This window comes from Pinus tabuliformis, chromosome Q, assembly GCF_031772625.1.
Source record: "Pinus tabuliformis cultivar Carrire ecotype Pingquan chromosome Q, CPIR1, whole genome shotgun sequence".
Taxonomy (NCBI): domain Eukaryota; kingdom Viridiplantae; phylum Streptophyta; class Pinopsida; order Pinales; family Pinaceae; genus Pinus; species Pinus tabuliformis.
The window spans coordinates 754,007,078-754,026,551 of NC_142296.1; the positions used below are offsets into that span (position 1 = coordinate 754,007,078).

At 42.3% G+C, this 19,474-nt stretch overlaps 1 protein-coding gene across 2 annotated transcripts in view; it reads right to left on the reverse strand.

Moving 5' to 3' along the window:
- The window catches only part of GSH1 (glutamate-cysteine ligase), a 406,219-nt gene that overhangs the window by 241,610 nt on the left and 145,135 nt on the right, over positions 1-19,474 (reverse strand). For both annotated transcript variants that reach the window (XM_089385200.1, XM_089385199.1), the window contains exon 5: positions 17,041-17,133. In XM_089385200.1, coding sequence (XP_089241326.1) covers positions 17,041-17,133 — 93 coding nt within the window. The remainder of the gene's footprint in view (positions 1-17,040; positions 17,134-19,474) is intronic.

Below are 19,474 nucleotides of genomic sequence, written 5' to 3' on the forward strand. Positions count from 1 at the left end.
TCAAAGGAATATCTACAGGTTAATTCATGACATTCTGGAGCAAAATTGTGCGCAGAAAGAGACCACACATTTATGAGGGGAGTGAGCAATAGAGCAACACTATTTCCGGGATTTTGGAGCATATTCCCTCAAAGTCTAGCAAAATTTTTGCAAGGATTTGACTAGAGGTTGGAGGGCTATACTACATGTCGAATTTTCTTTATCTGGGCTAGCGCATAATTCACTAGGCTAGGCCTGCATAATTTTCTTTGTGGGGGCCACTCGTGGTGGCTTATTCTGGGATTTTGGAGCTGAGTTGGTTTAGGAGCATAAGGAGAATTTTGGGTAAAGATTACTTAGCATTTTGGAGGACTTGGGCAGCAATAATTCTTGGGGGTTCGAATTACCCAGCTATTTGTGGAGCACACTATAATTGGGACAAATTTCAAAGGTTGGAACCAAGTCCAACCCTTTTTGGGTGTTTGTGGGTTTTTTGGGAAGAGGCCAAGACTAATTTCTCATAATTTTCTGAACACTCTAGAGGGGCCAAACATCAGCTTCTTTCCAACCAGCAGTTGCAGCTTTCTAGTGCCAGCGCAGAGATTGAAGGGGAAGTGCTTCCTAGCATCCCGGCAACACAATTTCTCACCTGGGTTTGTCAAGCTTGCTTTAGCAAACTTAGGTTCAAACATTCCATACAGATTTGTACTTTCCTCTTATATATAAAATAAAATAGCTCAATTTTGGGTGGTTTTTGGGTGAACTTGTGAGTACTCATTGCATGTTGGACTTTATGTGTTGCATGTGAAATTTGTTGTGTTTATCATTGTATTTCCCAATGTTACACGACTCATACTTGTATAAGACTCGTCATGGCATCGACTCGTCGACTCGTATAAGACTCGGGAACGACCCTTATAAGACCCATATAAGACTCGTCAAAATACTTAAAATGTGGTAAATTTTAAGCACAAAAAAAGAAACTAATGACAATTCCAATCCTTATAAGTTATAAAAACCACAATATATGCAATAATTCATAACATCATCTCATATCTATAAAAGTACAACATAACATATTCGATTTTTGTAAGCAAAACATTTAGATACTGAATAAGAAAAGGACTCATGATTCCATAATTAAAATCAAAAATGTCAGCAAGTTCAAAATTCAAATACATATGTCATAAATGATAAATGATTGTCTCATAACAATCTTGAGTCTCATCACTCATGGATGACCATGCCTAAAATAAGCCCTCGTGGAGCTAGTGGTAACATCGGAAGACTGAAGCAACTGTGAGGCAAGTCTATTTGGAGTCTACATTTGAGATGGCAAACTAGAGAGATCCTCAGTCTCTTCATCAAGCCAACTCAAATCAGGGACCACCTCCTCCACAACCCAATCAGACTCTAAATCAATAGTATCCAATAAAATTGGATCTATATCCTTTGGTTGCACTTGTTTTGTGAGCATTCGAAGGTTGTAGTAGATGAAAACCAACTTCTCCAACCTATCATGCTCCAACATGTTTCTATTTTTGTTATGGATGTGCTCAAACACTGACCAATTGCACTCACAAGAAGAAGAAATGCAAGGTTGACTCAGAACTCTGATGACGTGGTGCCTCAGTGCCACAATCTATCCACCAATGAGCTGTAAAAAAATTACAATAAAAATTATCAATTTGCAATGCCAAACATATAAAAGCGAACTAGCAAAATTACAACCTAAGTTCTAACAATTTGCACTTAGGAAGCATTTTCTTATCCTTGAGACATTGGCTTGAACTCAATCCAAACATGCCAGATGCTTCCTTGTACATATCTCGTTGTAAGTTGATTTTGTCCTGAATATCTAGATCCGGGAACATCTTCTCAATGCATATCATGACACCTCTCATCACCTCGGGATCTCTTTGAATGCTAGACCCCTCATTATAGAATAAGCTCGGATTGAGATATGCTCCTGCTGCATGCAATGGTGAATGTAGTTGCCTGTCCCACCTGGAATCAATAATTTGCCATATAGGGAGATATTTAGATTCATTTCCCTTATAGAAAGTCTTGATGGCCTCTTTGGCCCTGTCCATGCCCTCATAAATATATCCCATTGCAGGTTTCTCTCCATCCATCAATCTCAAGACTTTCACAAGGGGCTCAATGAAGCTAACAATCTCAGTCACTTTGTCCCACAAACTATCAGCAAAGACAGATGTTTTCACAGACATTGCTTCCGGTTTTGTGTTATCTTTCCATAATAAGCATTGTTGGCTACAAAACATTCTTCTCAATGCTTAGTACTCATACAAAAGGCTTTGGAGGGAAAGAAAGTTTGTAGCAAATCGTGTGACAGTTGGGCAACTAAGCTCACCCTGTGTGAATTCCCTCATAAGGTTCAACACCCAAGCATGATTATAAATATACTTGGTAATATGCTTGCATTCTTGCACAACGTCTTGCACCCACTCCAACTTCCCAATGTCCTCTAGCATCAAGTCTATGCATGGGCAGCACATGGAGTCCAAAAAAGGGTGGGATATTTGACACAAAGCAACCCTCCAACTGCCACATAATTTGTTGCATTGTCCATGATTACTTGGACAACATTTGCAACCCCAACTTCCTCCACCACATCAACCAACAATGAAAAAATCAATGTGCATAGTTCACATTTGCAGATGCATCAATGGATTTTAGGAACATGGTTCCTTTAGGGCAAGCTACAACAAAATTTATTATTGTTCTACCCCTCTAATCTGTCCACCCATTAGACATAAGTGTACAACCTGTAAATTTCCATGAGCTTTTAATGCTCTCCAATTGTTCCTTGACACTTAAGCTCATCATCTAGCTCTTTCCCCCTAAGTGCATTATAAGATGGGGCTTTGTATCCAGGGCCAGCACATGCAATGGAATCCACCATGGGCTGATAAAAATAAGACTTCACATAGTTGAATGAAAGACTGTTATGGTACCAAAACCTCCTCACTGCCATATCTGACTCCTTCCTCTTCTTATCATTGAAACTGTCCAAGGTTTGTTGAGATCCTGGAGTCGTACGAGGACTGAAGAAAGAAGAGGTTATACTCCTGTTTGCCATAGTAGATGAAGATGGGTTACCAATACCTGGACTTTGAAACTATGTTTCACTCTAAGATGAAGATCTACCTATCTCAATAATCTCATCTTTCCTTCTTGCCCTCTTAGAACTTGCTTCTTTAATGGATTCCAAAGCAGCTAACATTTCAGTAGTAACTTCATCAGGGCAATTTTGATAACATCCCACACCATGCCCAGGAATTTTGGCTAGCTGGTATTTCAACCTGTTTATGCTTGCATGCATTGTGGCATTGCAATAATTGCACTTGATATTGTGGTCATTACCAGGAATGATTCGTTGACCATGTGCCCATGCCGAATCATGAGACTGTCTGAAACCCTTTGGTGGCATGGTGACAAAATCTAAAAGAAAAAAAAAATTATAATTTTTTTTGGTTTCAAAATTTTTTTTTGGTTTTGAAATTTTTTTATAATTTTCAAATTTTTTTTGGTTGTGTGGCTGAGTTTCTCAGCGACACAAGGCCGCTCTATGGCTGAAAAAATCAGCCATGTGTGGTTGAGTTTCTCAGCCACACAGCGGCCCTGTGTGGCTAAGAAACTCAGCCACAGGGATTCCCAAAAAAACAAACAAAAATTGCAGACATGAAAAAAAATTTAAAACAAAAATAAATACATGGAAAACATTCTAACTAGGTTCATGAAGCCTAACTGAAGCTTAGTCTGATTCGATGAAGCCTCCTTTAGCCTCCTCCAACAGCTCCTTGATGCTCCTTTAGCTTCACTCTCAAGTTTCAACACTCACACAAATTAGCCAAACACTCAAATGACAAGTGAATGAGAAATGGAAGGGAGAGAGGTGCTTATAAAGCTTTTTTTTCCCTCCAATTTCCCTTTTCCTCCACCTCATTTCCAAAAAAGAAAAAAAAAAAATTTTAAATCAAAATTTTGGATAAATTGTGGGTTTTGATGCCCGGAAGGTCTTATAGGGGTCCGATGAGAGTTTAATGGGCTACCAGCGGGTTTGATGCAGGTAGTTGGGTCTTGTACAAAGCTCGTCGGGTAAGGATCTAAACCGCGAGCTTTATGCAGTTGACCCGTCTCGGCATGTGACCCGTTCTTACCCTTGGGTTTCATAAGGGTCGTGCTTCACTGGTATTTCCTAGTAGGAATATTAAAGTGGTATCAAAGCTCTGGTCTTGGCTCAACTGTGGGGATACCTCTATGACCACAAAGGAAAAGAAAAATGTTACCTACCGGAGGCAGAGGTACAGGAGCTGGGAGAGGGAATTGGAGATCACACCTGATACCAAAACCCCAAAACAGGTAGTAAAGGCAAAAGACATGGGGGAGCCCAAGAGCAAAGAGGAGGCAGCATTCAATAGCCTCTTGAGAGACCTGAATGACTTGGCCAAGAGATATTGGAAGAGGTTAAGCAGCAAAACTGAGACAAGGGAATTCACCAAGATTTCTTGTTTGGGGAAACTTCAGGGGCTTCTGACCAGTATGGCCATCATTCCCCCTTGACTCACCCACACGCTTTCAGTGGGCCAACCAGGACTACGTCGCCCACATTTTTTCCCTCATGAGCCGGTGAGCAGGTTGGTGAGGATGATATGCCTATGGGAGAATACTTTCGAGAGTGGCATTCTATGGAAGAGGATTTTTGAGTTGCGTTGTCCTTCCAGGATTTCTGCCAACACAAGCAGAATGATAAGGGCAAGGGCGCAGGGAGCTCAGGCACGCAAAATTCAGAGCTACATGTACTATTGGAAGGATGTATCTTCCCACTTTTGATGGGTCATCCAAGTGCACGGCTAGGGCATGGGTAGAGAAGCTAGACACATACTTTCAACTTAGTCGAATGACTTATTAGGTGGAAGCCATTAAAATGGCTACTTTACACTTGTAGGAAACAGCACATGATCGTGGTTCCATGGGTTAACCACAGTAGGGCATGCCAGCGTGACTTCCTACGATGACTTCAGAAGGAGGGTTGTGGAGCATTTTGATAAGAGGGATCTAGAGGCACATTTCAGAGAGTTGACACAGCTCAAATAGACAAGCAGCTCAGAGCAATACATATCAGAGTTTTTGAGGGTATCAATGATGGTGCTGGACTTGTCAGATCCCAACAGGGTCTATACCTGTGTTGAGGCCTTGGTTGAGCCTTTGCGTGAGCTAGTGAGGTCCTGCGGGCCCACCACTTTACAAGAGGCAGCATCTTGAGCCAGGGATTTGCAGGACACAATTCCCAAGGCTAGGGCACTAGTTCCACCACGAGCTCCCTTCCCACAAAGACATCGTTTTTGAAGGATGTAACTAGGTTCGGTCTTCATAAATTGTATTCAAGTCACAATGAAATATATTTATCAAAAGAATGAAAAGGAAATTATTATTATTATTATTATTATGACTTATTAAAGCATGGGTTTCATGCTTGGGTCCTCATGTTTTAGGTCAGAGTCCCCATTGAGGACTTCTAGGATTTATTCTAAGTCATTAGAGTCATTGTCCATTAAAAGAGACCCTTCTTGGGGTTTTGAATCATGTAAAAGGATTTATTATTGAGTCAAATAAGTCATTTGTCACCTCCACACCAAGTCGGCCTCAAGGAGATCAAGTAGGCCTCAAACAAGGTAATTCGACCTCACCAAAAGGGTATATATACAAGCAGTTTGAATTCATTTGGAACACTCACTCACTCACACAATTTAATTAGAGAAACGTATAAGTATAATTTTATTGAGTATAAAGGAATAAATACAACTTATGATAATTATTCCCAAGCACCAACTTGGTTTTTGATGAGGCTCCGACCTCTAGGGCTTCGACCCTATCTCATCCAAGGCACCTACCTTGAGTTTAGGAACACCAACTCCAAGGACACCAATCCGGTTGTTTTTAATAGAGAATGTAAATATAACTTACTTGAAATGCTTCACTCTCTTCACTATTCAACTTGACTGTCTTCATTGAAGGTCTCACTATCTTCACTAGTTCAAGATTACTTCAGTGTGCAATTGTTTCCATGTTTACAAGGTGTCACCGTCCCATCATTTCACTACATACTTAGCTATAGTCTTCAAGTCCTGAAAAGGAAGTATTGTTGTCCTACCAAAATACTTTAGTTCATCTGAACAGTCCCCTTTTTTCAAATACTAGTCCAGCCTTGCTTCCACATGCACCAACACTAATCTGAGAGACCCATTTCACAATTCGAGGATGTGTGACTAAAGGTGACTGTGTGTAGAAGGCAGATCCGAAGGAGACAGAATGTGTACACAATTTTGAAGGTGGCAGAGGAGTGCACAGGTCTGAAGGTGGCAGAGGAGTGCACAGGTCCGAAGGAGACACAAGAGTGCACAGATCCGAAGTGCACAGAAGATAGTGTGAGGTGTTGTTCTTCGGTCAATGTCCTAGCAGCAATGATCCCTGCCTAATCCGCAATTCTGGTCATCAAGGTAAGCTAATCCGAGGAGCTCCAACAATTTTTTCTAACCTGGTCCGAAGGTGCACAGAGAGCCCTGATCCATAATCCTTCACAAAAAAATGTATGAATCAAGAAAAATGTCCTTATTGTTCACGAGATGTGAACTATTGATCCTGCTTCTATAATTCGAATTGATCAGAGCTATAATGACATCGAAGACCTCATATATATATATATATATAATTTTTGCATGAAACGAAAAGTCATGTCATTTTGGTTAAGCCTACATGAGTTTAGTTGGGCATAGGTCGGCTCACTGGCAGAAGCTTGTCTTCAACTTGTAAATTCTCTTTCTCTCTTGTTATTTGGAATTTCGGGACACATAATAGCTCATTAGAAAGGTAAAATTATGCCCTTTCAGATGGTCCAAGTCTCATGATGAAATTCCTTTTCTAAGATAGAGAAAAATATTATTTCATGTGACTAATCATTCAATAGTGTAGAACCAGAGGCATGGCAGAATGCCTTTGGGCTTCTTCATGGTTTTGGTTTCTTCATTGATTGCCTTCTTAATCATATCATCATCATATCCTTGCCTTCTTCATTTCCTTGATGTCCTTGTCTTCTTCAATATATTGACATCAATGACAACTATACTAACATTCATCTTGCAGGAATATTACAGCTGCTTCCCATCCCCGAGGGGAACTGGGAGAGTATCTCCATGGATTTCATCATGGGGCTCCCCACAGTACAGGGCAAGGACTACATTTATGTAGTGGTCGACCGGTTGACCAAGTATGCCCCCTTTTTCGCCATCCCTACGAGATATTCGACTTCACAGGTTGCAGAGTTGTTCTTTAGGGAGATCTTCCGGTTACACGGGCTTCCTAAGAACATCATGAGTGATAGGGATAGCAAATTCACGGGAGGCTTCTGGAAAGATATCTTTAGGTTGGTTGGCACCGAGCTCACCCCTAGCACGAGTTACCACCCCCAGACAGATGGCCAAACCGAGTGAGTTAATTAGTCGTTGGAGGGTTACCTGAGGCAGTGTTTTAAGATTCGGCCGGCTCGGAACCAATTCGGCCGAGTTGGTCCGAGTCAAGGCCTCACTGGGTCGACTCAGCCAGTGAACCGGTTTGGTTGGCCAGGTTATTACCGAGCCGGCCGAGTTGTCTAACAACTCGACCGGCTCGGTAATAACCCGGCCGGCTCGACCGGGTTGGATGACAGCGGCCCGTGAATTAAAAAACAACGATTTTTTTTTTAATTTTTTTGCTTTTGGGGGACTCCAAGGTTTTCACGATGATACTTTAATGGTTTTTTGTCCCTAAATAAGTTTATCTCGCTTGATCTTGAGAGGTTTGTTTAGTTGGTATCACATATGTAGTAGAAATTCCTTAAGGGATAGCTTCATTCTTCTTCAAAACCTTCCAATAGGTTCTTTGCCCCTTTCTTAAAACAAACCTAACTTTGTGGCCCCAACCTTGGCCCTCCAAAGATGAGCATCGAGCCTCGAGTTGTTCCACGTGATGCTACACCCCTTGATGAGCCTCCAAATGCTAAAACACTAAACTTAAAAGCTTGGACGTTGGATTATTTGATGATATGCCCAAATGGACTGAAGATGCACCCTGGCTAGCCTTGACCCTATTTTGGTGGATGGTGCCTTCTTCCAAAGCACAAATGAGGATGGTTATCATTGAGATGACTTAGGAAGGCTAGCACATCCCTCTTTGATGACAATGCTTACTCTTAGAGGTGCCATGTCACTCACATGCTTGAAAAGGGTGACATAGGGTCTCTCCTAGATGACATCATGGTGGAGGATGCACCTTTTGAAGATGTACACATGCACTTTGGGACTTTCTTGGAGGGAGGAACACTCTTGGACCCTTGTATTAGTTCCTTGATGACTTACAATCTATTTTGGAGGATAGCACCATTTCTAGCCTCCTTGGTTATGTGTTTTTGTTTTGATCTCTATATCATCATCATGTATGTATTGGACAGTGCGCTGGGTGCCATTTTGATATAATGGATATATTCATGAGCCTATTTTGATCATATGTTGTCTTCTATCTATATTCTAATGCTGTGTGTTTGGAAACATGAATGAAAATCTTTAAAATTATGTTTTTTATAAAAAAATAAATATTTAATGTATTTTTTACAACGACCGAGTCATTGAAATCGAGTCGACCGAGTTGGAGTCGACCCTCGGCCGAGTTAGAGTCGGAGTCGGAGTTTTAAAACATTGACCTAAGGAACTACGTGACTAGGCAGCAGAGGGCTTGGATTCAGTGGCTGCATTTGGGCGAGTATTGCTACAACACCACCCATCACATGTCCATCTGTATGACTCCTTTTCGTGCCTTGTATGGTTATGATACATTACCTTTTGCTGGCGTTCTTTTTGGAGATAGTCGAGCCCCAAAGGCCAAAGATTGGATCCAAGAGAGCCAAGACATCCTCAAGGCTCTCAAGGATAATTTAGTGACAATGCAGAACCAGCAGAAGCTGTACGCAGATTGACACCAAAACGAGAGACATTTCAAGGAGGGGGATTTGGTGTACCTCTAATTACAGTCATACAGGCAATCCACATTGAAGCAGAAGGGCGACGAGAAGCGACAGCCCTGTTTTTATGGACCATACAGGGTAGTCCGGCGAGTTCGGGAGGTGGCCTACGAGCTGGAGCTGCCTCCAAGGAGCAGGATTCACAACATATTCCATGTCTCATGCCTTAAAAAGGTGTTGGGACAACAGGTGACAGCAGTAGTAGACCTACCCCCATTGGATGATGAGGGCCACCTAGTTTTGGAGCCTGAGGCCATTTTGGAGCAGCGGGAGAGGAAGCTGAGGAGCGGGACCATCAGGGAGTTCTTGGTTCGCTGGAAGAACTTGCCGAATGAGGATGCCACCAAGGAGGGTGAGCACATTCTGGAGCACCCAGCGCTGAAGTTGCTTGAGGGCAAGCAACATTTGGGAGGGCAGGGCTCTCATGTCCCTTCCGAAAAGAATTTGTAACAGGTTTTATCTCAACACAATTTTGCTAAGGAAAAGAACCCCAGCAGTTTCGACTTAAGAACTTAGGAGAAATACGACCAAATTATTTTGCTAGTGGAAGGTGGGGGCCACCCACGTGGGAAAGCGTACTGGGCAATTCAAATTGCCTTGGAGGGAATTCGTATAGCTGTTGGAGGGGCCCACATGAGGCAAAGGGAGGCCCACGAAGTCATAAGGAGGAAGAGCTCCTCACTTGGGGCATCATTCATTCTTGCATATCGAAAATCACTTGACTGTTTGCTCGAGTTGCTTAGCCAAGTCAACTGGTTGTTCAACCACAAATCTCTCAAGCGAGAGATTCAACCTTACCTTCGGGGGACTATGAGTGCCACCCTAGGAAGGCAATTTCATAGCATCTTGAGGAGCACCAGGGAGTATTCACAGCCAACCCATTCAATCATCATCCAGCAGTGCGTATTTCTGGGCCAGCAGATAGGGAACACGCAGATGAGGATAGAGCTTCCTTGGGCCAGCCATTAGCTAGAGGAACCAGGAGATTTGAAGGACATCATTGTGTCAGCACTTGGGAGGCGTTTTGGAGCAAGTGAGTGTAGCAAACAGGGAGTTCAGATTCTAGCCTTGGAGGACAGTGCAAAGGGCCAGTCTGGGCATCACGTGGGTTTTGAGGGAAAGAGCCACAGCACTGGAATCACAGTTGGGAAGGAAGGAAATTCATAGGGGGACTCATCCCAGTGATTTGGGGTAGTTTTTGGGAGTTTTTCCAGCTTCACTCAGGCAGGCCGAGTTTACCAGTTGCAGCAGAGGCCGGGCTCCTTGGGGGTCGAATTTCAGAAGTCTGAACTAGGCCAAACCCTTCCTGGGCTTTGGAGGGTTTTGGCTAAGGATCCGGGAGCTGAAGTTTTATAATTTTCTGAGCACGGGAAGCAGTGATTCCAGGTTTTGGTTCCAGCAATCAACGCAATTTCTAAGCAGTGTAGATTAGTTTTGGTGCAGCAGTTGCGCAGCGTTCATATCAGCTTTTTCTCACCTCGGTTTTGTCATGCTGGTCCTTAGAGACAAGCCCAGGTGCACCATTCCATTTACCATCGTAGTTGCCCTTGAATATTTAATAAAATGGCTCAGCAATTCTCTATTTCCGACGTTTTCATGGGTACCTGATGTGTATTTCGTTTTTCTGGTTGTTGGGTTGTTTGCTTGCTTTGTTTATCACTTAATTTCCTGTTTAGGAACATTACAATCTAGCAACAAAAGCTTGAGAATTTTTCAGTGTCAACCTTGGCTTTTAACCTTGCTTCTTCTAGAACACATTGAGCCCAAAGTTCTTCAAATGTTGGGGTTTCCTTTCTTGCATAGATGATACTTACAAACCACTCCAATCTGGAGGTATAGCATTGGGTACATAAGTGATTAAATTGAAATCTTGATATGATTTCTCCAAGCCCTTGATGTTGATCCTTTAATTTTGAGACTTTCATAAGATATGAGCCCACATCTTCATCTTTTGATATCCTTGTCCTATAAAGTTAGTTTCTTAGAGAGATTTTCTAACCTCTAGTATTGACGGAATACAGTTTGACCAATTTGTCATAGAATTCTTTGGATGTGGACAAGAGATCAAGTGATCCTTGATAGACTCAAAGAGGATTCTTTGGGCCCTAATTTCTCCCTTATTATACTTGGCCACTTCTTGAGGCTTGTCCTTGTCTTGTTCTGAAACTTTACCTAGAATGAAATCCATGACTTCATTTTCTATAAGAACCAAACAGGGCTCCTCCGCACGGCAGCAGTAGATGGACAAGGTCGTGGAAGAGTACAAGGACATCTACTCCTAACCCACAGGTGTACACCTGCACTGTCAGATCAAGCACTCCATCGATCTGACCTCGGGCGCGCCGCTACCCAACGAACCGATCTACTGATGCTTTGTTCTAGAGAACGATGAAATTAAGAGGCAGATTCAGAAGCTATTGAAGAAAGGGCACATCAGACCCAGTTCATCACCCTGTGGGAGCCCGATTGTGTTGGTACAGAAGAAAGAAGGCACCTGGAGACTCTGTATTGATTATCGGGTGATGAATAAGATCACTGTTCGGAATAGGTATCCATCCCACAGATTGATGACCTTTTGGACCAACTCAAAGGGGGCAAATATTTCGGCAAGATTGACATGAAGTCTGGTCATCACCAAGTACCAATTGAAGCCTCTGATGCGTGGAATACCACCTTCAAATCCAAGGAGGACCTTTTCAAATCATTGGGCATGCCTTTCGGGTTGACGAATGCCCCCGCAACATTCATGCAGCTGATGGACGACATCTTGCGGCGCTTCACCAACTCGTTCGTGGTAGTGTACCTGAACGACATCCTAATCTTCAGCTGGAGTTGGGAATAGCACATACACCATATCCGACAAGTTTTCCAAACCCTACAATAGCACAAATTGTGTGCCAATTTGAAGAAATGCACTTTTGGTATGACCCAGGTTCAATATCTGGGGTACATCATTGATGAGCAAGGTGTGCATGTGGACCCAGCCAGGATACAAGTTATTTGGGATTGGCCAGCCCCAACCACTCTGACAGAGCTCCGCAACTTTCTGGGTCTTGCCAATTCTATCGCAGGTTCGTGTTGGGATTCTCTCATATCACTTGGCCTTTGAGTCAAGTCCCTAAGGGCGGAGCAAAAGCAAATTTCTCTTGGTCTAATTCCCAACAGAAGGTGTTTGTCGAGTTGGAGTATCACCTATGCTCTGCACCAGTGCTCACATTACAAGACCTATAGCAACCATTTAAAATTGACAAAGATGCCTTCGACTATGCTATTGGTGCAGTTCTTACCCAACAGGGGCATCCGGGGGCATATCACAATGAGACACTTTCAGATATAATCTGAAAGTATCCCACTTATCACAAAGAGATGTATTCAATTATGCAGACCTGCCGACAATGGAAGCATTACATTCTGGGGAAGGAAACGGTCATCCACACAAACCACCGACCCCTGCAGTTCGTACAGACACAAGGGAAGTTGCAGAACAATCGTCATCAGAAATGGTCCACATATCTACAACAGTTCCGTTTGAACATCAAGTACAAGAAAGGCAACACCAATAATGTTGCAGACTGTCTCAACCGACCACCGGTTATGGCGCTAACCACTGTACTCGACTCTTGTGGGCACGAGACTTCGGGGTGGTTGCATCTTTACAAGAGCGATACAGAATTCAACAACACATACCAGATGCTCTTGGAAGGCAAGCAAGTTCCACATTTTCACCTCTAGGGTGCACTGTTATGCCACCTAGGACACCTATGTGTTCCCGCAAGCGAGCGTGCCAAGATGATTTGGGAGGCACACTACAGTGTGGTCTTTGGACATTTTAGAGTAGAGAAAACAGAGGTAGTGTTGCAAAAGTATTTTTATTGGCCAAACCTTCGACAAGATGTTGGGAAGCACATTGCCAAACCGACAATCAAGAAGCAAGGCCTATATACTCTTCTGCCTACTCCTATTCGACCTTGGGAATCCATCTTCATGGATTACATGTCAGTCCTTCCTTCTACTAAGCACGGCAATGACTGTGTGTTTGTGGTCGTTGATAGATTCTCTAAGATGGCCATTCTCGCAGCCTGCGAGAAGAGTATCATAGCAGAAGCCGCCGCTAAGCTCTTCTTTGAAACGAGTGTGGGTACATTTTGGGATCCCACAATCGATTATCTCAGATCGGGACAACAGCTTCCTAAGTACATTTTGGTCAAGCCTCTGGTCGATGCTAGATACCAAGCTCACTAAATTCATGGCCTTCCACCCCCAAATTGATGGCCAAACAGAGGTTGTCAACAGGATGATCATGCAAGTTTTGTGCATGTACAACTCGAAGCATCCATGCACATGGGATGAAACCCTCCCCTATGTCCAGCACAGCTACAACAGAGCTTTCCATAGCTCAACTGGTCATAGTCCCTTTCAGGTGCGGTTGGGATTCCAACCACTATGTCACATTGATGTGGCAATTCCATTTGCAGCTACACATGCAAATTCGGTTCATGTCCAGTCTAAAATTAACTAGGCTAACAACTTCATTGAACGCATTCAACATATCCGCCAGCAGGTCCATGACATATTGGACAGAGCCAATTCTAAGTACAAGCAAGGTCATGATCAGCATCAAGTGCCACACAATTTCCAGGTGGATGACAAAGTTTGGTTACATTTGTAGAAGGAGCGCCTCACTGGGCCCCACCACAAGCTTCGCCTGCTCCAATATGGGTCGTACACCATCACCAAGGTTGTAGGGGACAATGCCTTCGAGTTCAGCATTCCATCGTTCCTTGGCCTGCACCTAGTATTCAATGTGGACCAGCTACAACGATACTTTCCCCCATTGTTGGACACATCCAACGTTTCTGAGCAGCCGACACCAACATAGCTCAACCCATGCTGCATCGAGTAGGCCACAACTAACAGGATTATGGACACACAGATCAAGAACACTCACCAACAAAGGATCCAATGATATCGAGTTTTCAAAGCAGGTCAACTCCTTCACGAAGGCAAGTGGCTCACCAAGGACCAAGTTCAACAGAAGTTTCTCAATCTCATGGAGGTACTCAACACAATGGGGACCATTGCTTCCTAAGGGGGGAGGATTGATACAAATGGATATTGGTGGCCACCGGCCTATTCCACTTGGACCCCCACCATTTCTTTTCAAATTCCTTAATTGTACTTTTTAGTTTCCTTTATTGTAGTACAACTTACTATTTTTAGCAGTTTTTTGGGTCCTAAACTTCCGGAGCTGTTTTGAAGGCCTAAAAGATGTTTTTTGGGAAAACAGAAAGACCGGAAAAGTGCCAAACCTAATTTCCAATTTGTTTTCAGCCTCCTCTTGGAGATCTTTCAAATGAGCTATTATGATAGTTAAACGGAGATCGTATGCATAAGTTACGACCCCGGGAATTTGACGTTCCAACTAACCCCAGCGGGGCCCACAACCTTTTGGCACTTCACCTCCTAGGGTTAGGTTTTTGGATGTTTAGTGTTTCCCATTGTTTCTCAATGATAAAAAGGCCATCGATCCTCATTGTAACACAATTCCAAGGCATGTAACCACCACATCTCTTCTCAGAGATAAGCTACCATCGCCTGTGCTAGTTTATTTCCATTCTGTTTGTAAGCATCTTTCAATGCTTTGATATTAATGAAATGAAGATTTATTTATGCTACATCTCTGTGTTTAAATTTGTATTTTGTTGCGTTCCTGCATAAGTCTGGATCAGGTAGAGCTCGTGCTAGAATTTTTCCCACGTGCTAACTTACATCCTGACCATCTTTTCATTTTGATTTCCTTCTTTTTGTTTTATTGTGGCCATGTTATGTTTTTCATTATTTTAGTTGCATCAACCTCTAGGGAAATAGTTTTCTGGCCCTACTTAAGGAGTGTGGACATGTGGGTGCCAAATCCCAATGAACCAATGACAAGTTAGACCTGAAAAATGGAGGTGGTATATGGGGCTTGAAATGTGTGATGGAAAGTGAAGTATGGTGTTAAGGGGTAATGAACATTCTATTTCAATCCAAGTTTCCCAAGGAGTGCCACTCCTCTAACCCTAAGGCCTCAAGGGAGGTCCCACTAGACTAGGGCTAAATATTAACCCCCTTAGTAAGGTGAGAGAACAAATTTATAGTCAAGATCGATCAATCTTTCAGATCAACCCTTTATCCCTATTAAATGCCCAAAACAAACAAGTATAAGCACCTAATTGCAAAATGATCAAAGTACCTTTTAAATAGTAGCCCAACTTCATCCAAGTGGTAATGCCAAATGGTTGAGAGGTATATGGCTGATGCAAATGGCATATCATCGTCAAATCATGGCTGTCACGAGTCGCAAGCTGGCTGGCTATCTGGCTCCCTGTCAAATGTAGGAGAAAAGTTTTCTTCTCTAGGTTTAACCATTTTCGTGGGTAACATTACCAATAAAAACAATATCCATGATGGCCTATACAACATTCTTCATCCCTACCTCGACAACCACCCCATCCAAAATCTAAAACAATAATTTTGCATTTTTCACCCAACTAGATACATCTAGTGATTTCAAAAAGATGGTACCTTATAGGCAAGAAACAAGGAAAATAAGTATGGTAGGAGACCATCTATAAAACCATCCATTTGACATGGTGATGCATCCCAATTTTGGTCTGTGCTTCTTTAGAACCCTTCAAGTATTCATTTATAACTTCATTTTGTAATTCCACCTAATGTCATGCAAACTAGGGCCTTTGAAGCCATCGTCAAAAGAAACTATGGCATCTAATATAGGTTGGTACAATAATAATCAAGAAGAATTAAAAGAAATATTTACACCATACCACCATCTAGCCATGTACTTGAAAGCTGAATTCTTCTATCGCTTCTTCCAACAGCTATCAACGGTGAACTGTGTCAAAGCGTCAGTGGTAGGGATGGAGATGGGTCAAATAAAACCATCTAACATTGTACTCTTTGTTGTAGGTTTTTTACGAATTGCAGCAACATATCTAAACAAATCCTTAACAAAAGGGTTAGTGTTAGAGAAGCCTTCAGAACTACAGTAGCCTGGGGATGCAAGTTCTTTCCTTCTCCATATCCCATCGGCAATCTCTTTCTACTAGGCCTTTTCTTCTTGATATTCCTCAATAGAAACAATTTTATATAACGGCACTGTTATAGCTTTAATGCCTCTGATAGTTTTTTTCCTCATTTCAAAAGCTTTCCGAGGATGAGGTAAGTGGTCAAGTCATGGCCAAAGGATTCTTGTTAAAGATTCTAAAAGTTGTTCTGCGGCTGCAAATTCAGATTTTGTATCAGAATTGTCTGCTTTTAGGAAACTATCTTGATGTTTGTACATATTTGTATATGTTTTGCATTTGTGTTCATAATTTTCAATTAATAATAGTCATCACTATTCCTAAAAAAGAGAAATCTGCCACCCCAGGGTTTTGCCCAAGAAAAAGGAAATAAATTATATTAATGTCCATTGGTAACCAAAAAGCATTCAATGACACCAGTAAAAAGAAAATATGTTTAATCTGGGGAGTGCATTGAGTATCACCATCAAAAGTAGAAATATGTTTAGCCTAGGGAGTGCATTAAGTAGCACCATCGTGTAGGTAGCACGTAGCAATTATAACAAAAATAGGAGAAAGCCATACCCTCCATATAGTAGGCATGAAAACAATGAATATGGATCTATCTGTGAAAACTTGTACTCAAAATATGGAGATTTTCAAGGATGAGCCTTTGAACTACTCAAACTTGTACAACATGCCGTGAACAAGTGTTCTGTCCAATCAATTCAATCGAGTAAAATAGGGTATTATGTGACTCATTTTCTCAACAATGTCTATTTCAAATTTCTTAATACAACTACTGCCTCACCAACTTCTGGTTCTTTAAAAGTTTATTTTTCTAATGGCACATTTCTCTTTTCAATAGAAAAATAAAAACTTAGAAAACATCCAAAAAGCAATATGACTGACTTAAAAATCTACCTTTGGCATTATTGGTATATCCTTCACAGCCCATTTTGGTTGGAACCCAATCCCTAGGAACCCCAGACCCATTTCCTCTGCCACAGCTTTTACCTACAAATAATGAGCACAGTGTTGCAGTGTTAGCTGATATGCAATGGCCAAAAGAAAACAATCAAATGCAATTCATTTGATCATGTTCAATTCCAACAACCATAAAACCTAAATGAAACATAGGTATGTTGCTAAGCCTTCTAACTAATAAACGGCATATCCTAAATCAAATTCATTTGATCAAGTTCAATTCTAACAACCATAACACCTAAATGAAACATAAATATGTGACTAACCATCTAACCAGTAATCAGCATATTCTACTTAAAAGTTAGAGCTAGCAATAACCCACATGAATAGAATCCCAAGAAAATATGGAAAGTTGAGAATTCATGAACAGGTCAAATCTACGTGGAAGTAATTTTAGAAATAGATACAACATACAAAGGAACTAAGGTAAACCATTTGAGGAAAGAATACTACTTTAAAAAGTTGCGTTATCTCAAAAAATTAAAGTTCAATTTGGCAAGAACTTAAATTAACAGAAACTAAAAAGTGCAGGATCACCAAAAGCTCAATTGGGTTTAGCTCAAGTCGTTTGGAGAAATGTTCATATCCTCCCCACCTGGGTTCAATTCCTGCATGTGACGTGTTGAGATTTGTAGCTTGGGAGGTACTCCAAACCCTAGGCTAAAGGGTTTTGAAGGAATTGGAATTACAAGGGCACTTTTGGGTCAAGACTCAAAACTAAGTTGACTTTTATTGGTTTGACTGATGGAGATGATAGAGGGCCTCTAGAGGCACTAGGTGCAGCAAAAATCATCAAGATCGGAGGTCTACAAGTGAAGATATTACTTTTTATATGTTTAGGTGTGCTAATTTGTCCACAAGTTCAGGTTGGCTTGGAGCTAGAGGTGCCCTTTGGAGGGCTGTTTGATCCCCACATGAAACATATAAATAAGAGACCTTGTGAGACCTCATTCACTCATCCAAGTGCAATGAAGTTCATAGTAACACATCTGTTTTGGGCCACAAATCTAAGGAGCAGACTTCAGCGACGGGAAGAGGAGTTGTTTGGTGAAATCTTGTGACTGTTGAGGGCCGAGTTTGATTTGTTGTGCAGACCAAGGCTTGAGGGGCAAGTCTGGGTTGTCTTGAGGCTGGTTTGTGCATTGTTTAGGTGGTGTCTTGCTCAGAATTGAAGGGCCGCAGATCCTGTAGCTATTGCAGAGAAGGCTGAGCTGTAGTAGCTTGTTGGAGAGGGCCGAAAGGGCTAGAACCAAGTCAGTTCAGCCTTCTAAGAGCAGCGAAGGGAGCAGCCTAGAGATTGAGGAAGACTGTAGCCTTTTGAAGGACTGTTGGAGCAAAAGGGAAGGGCTAAACAGATCTGATTTGATGCCCTAACCGGATCTGATGAGACAGCAGTATGCACAGACCTAGAAAGAGTAAACAAGGTATGTTGATGATGTGCTTAAGTTGAATTTTGTTTGCTAGGGATGAGGCTGTTCAAAAAGGAGTTTGGACAGCAGTTTTGATGACAGATTGGTACATCCTAAGAAGCAAGTCCATCAACAGCAGTTGCACATATGCCAAGGTCAAGAAGAACAGCAATAGGTTGCAGGACAGGTATATCATCTTCTTGAAGTTGATGATTTGCTGGTGGATGAGGGTGTCCTAGTTTAGGACAGTTGGTGGAGCAGCCAAAAGAGCAGGAGTTAGGAGGGCTGCAGTGGCTTGCTCCAAGCCCTAAGTACAGGTCATTGAAGGACAAATGAGCTGCTAGAAGAGGTAGAAGTGGGTGAGGTGAGCTCAGGACCGATTCTTTAAGGAAAAAGAAAGGAGGTAAAGGGAGCAGATCACATCAGCCCAAGTTCATTGTTGGAGAAGGATGTTTGACAGTGATAGGTGGCAACCCTCCGTGCCCTAAGTGTGTCTTCATCGGGCAGCACAGGAAGGCACTAGTGGGAAGAAAGTCCCTAAGAGTTGTGTCCTTGAAGGACTAAGGAGCAGTTAGTTGGGCAAGAAGTCCTAAAGGAGCTAAGGAGCAGCAGTGGGCAGTTGAGAGTTGTTCACAAATGGAGTTGTGAACAACTCGATAGGAGTCTCGATGTGTTGATGCATTGAAGGACTAACGATCAGCTAGAGAGCAGTTGGAGCCATGTTTAGTGACCTAATGGAGTTGGTTCATTGATAGAGGCAGGTTGGAGTTGTTGCAGATCGGGAGCCGAAGCACTGGGCGGGTGTGTTAAGGATACAACCGAGAGGAGCTAAGAGAGCGTGCTACATCAACCAGATGGTTAGTGTATCTTGTTCGAGCAGTTTGGTTGTCATAGTTGTTGACACCAAGTCCCAGTTGTAGTCTTGTATCAGTGGATGTATGAGGGCCATTATCCCTAGTACA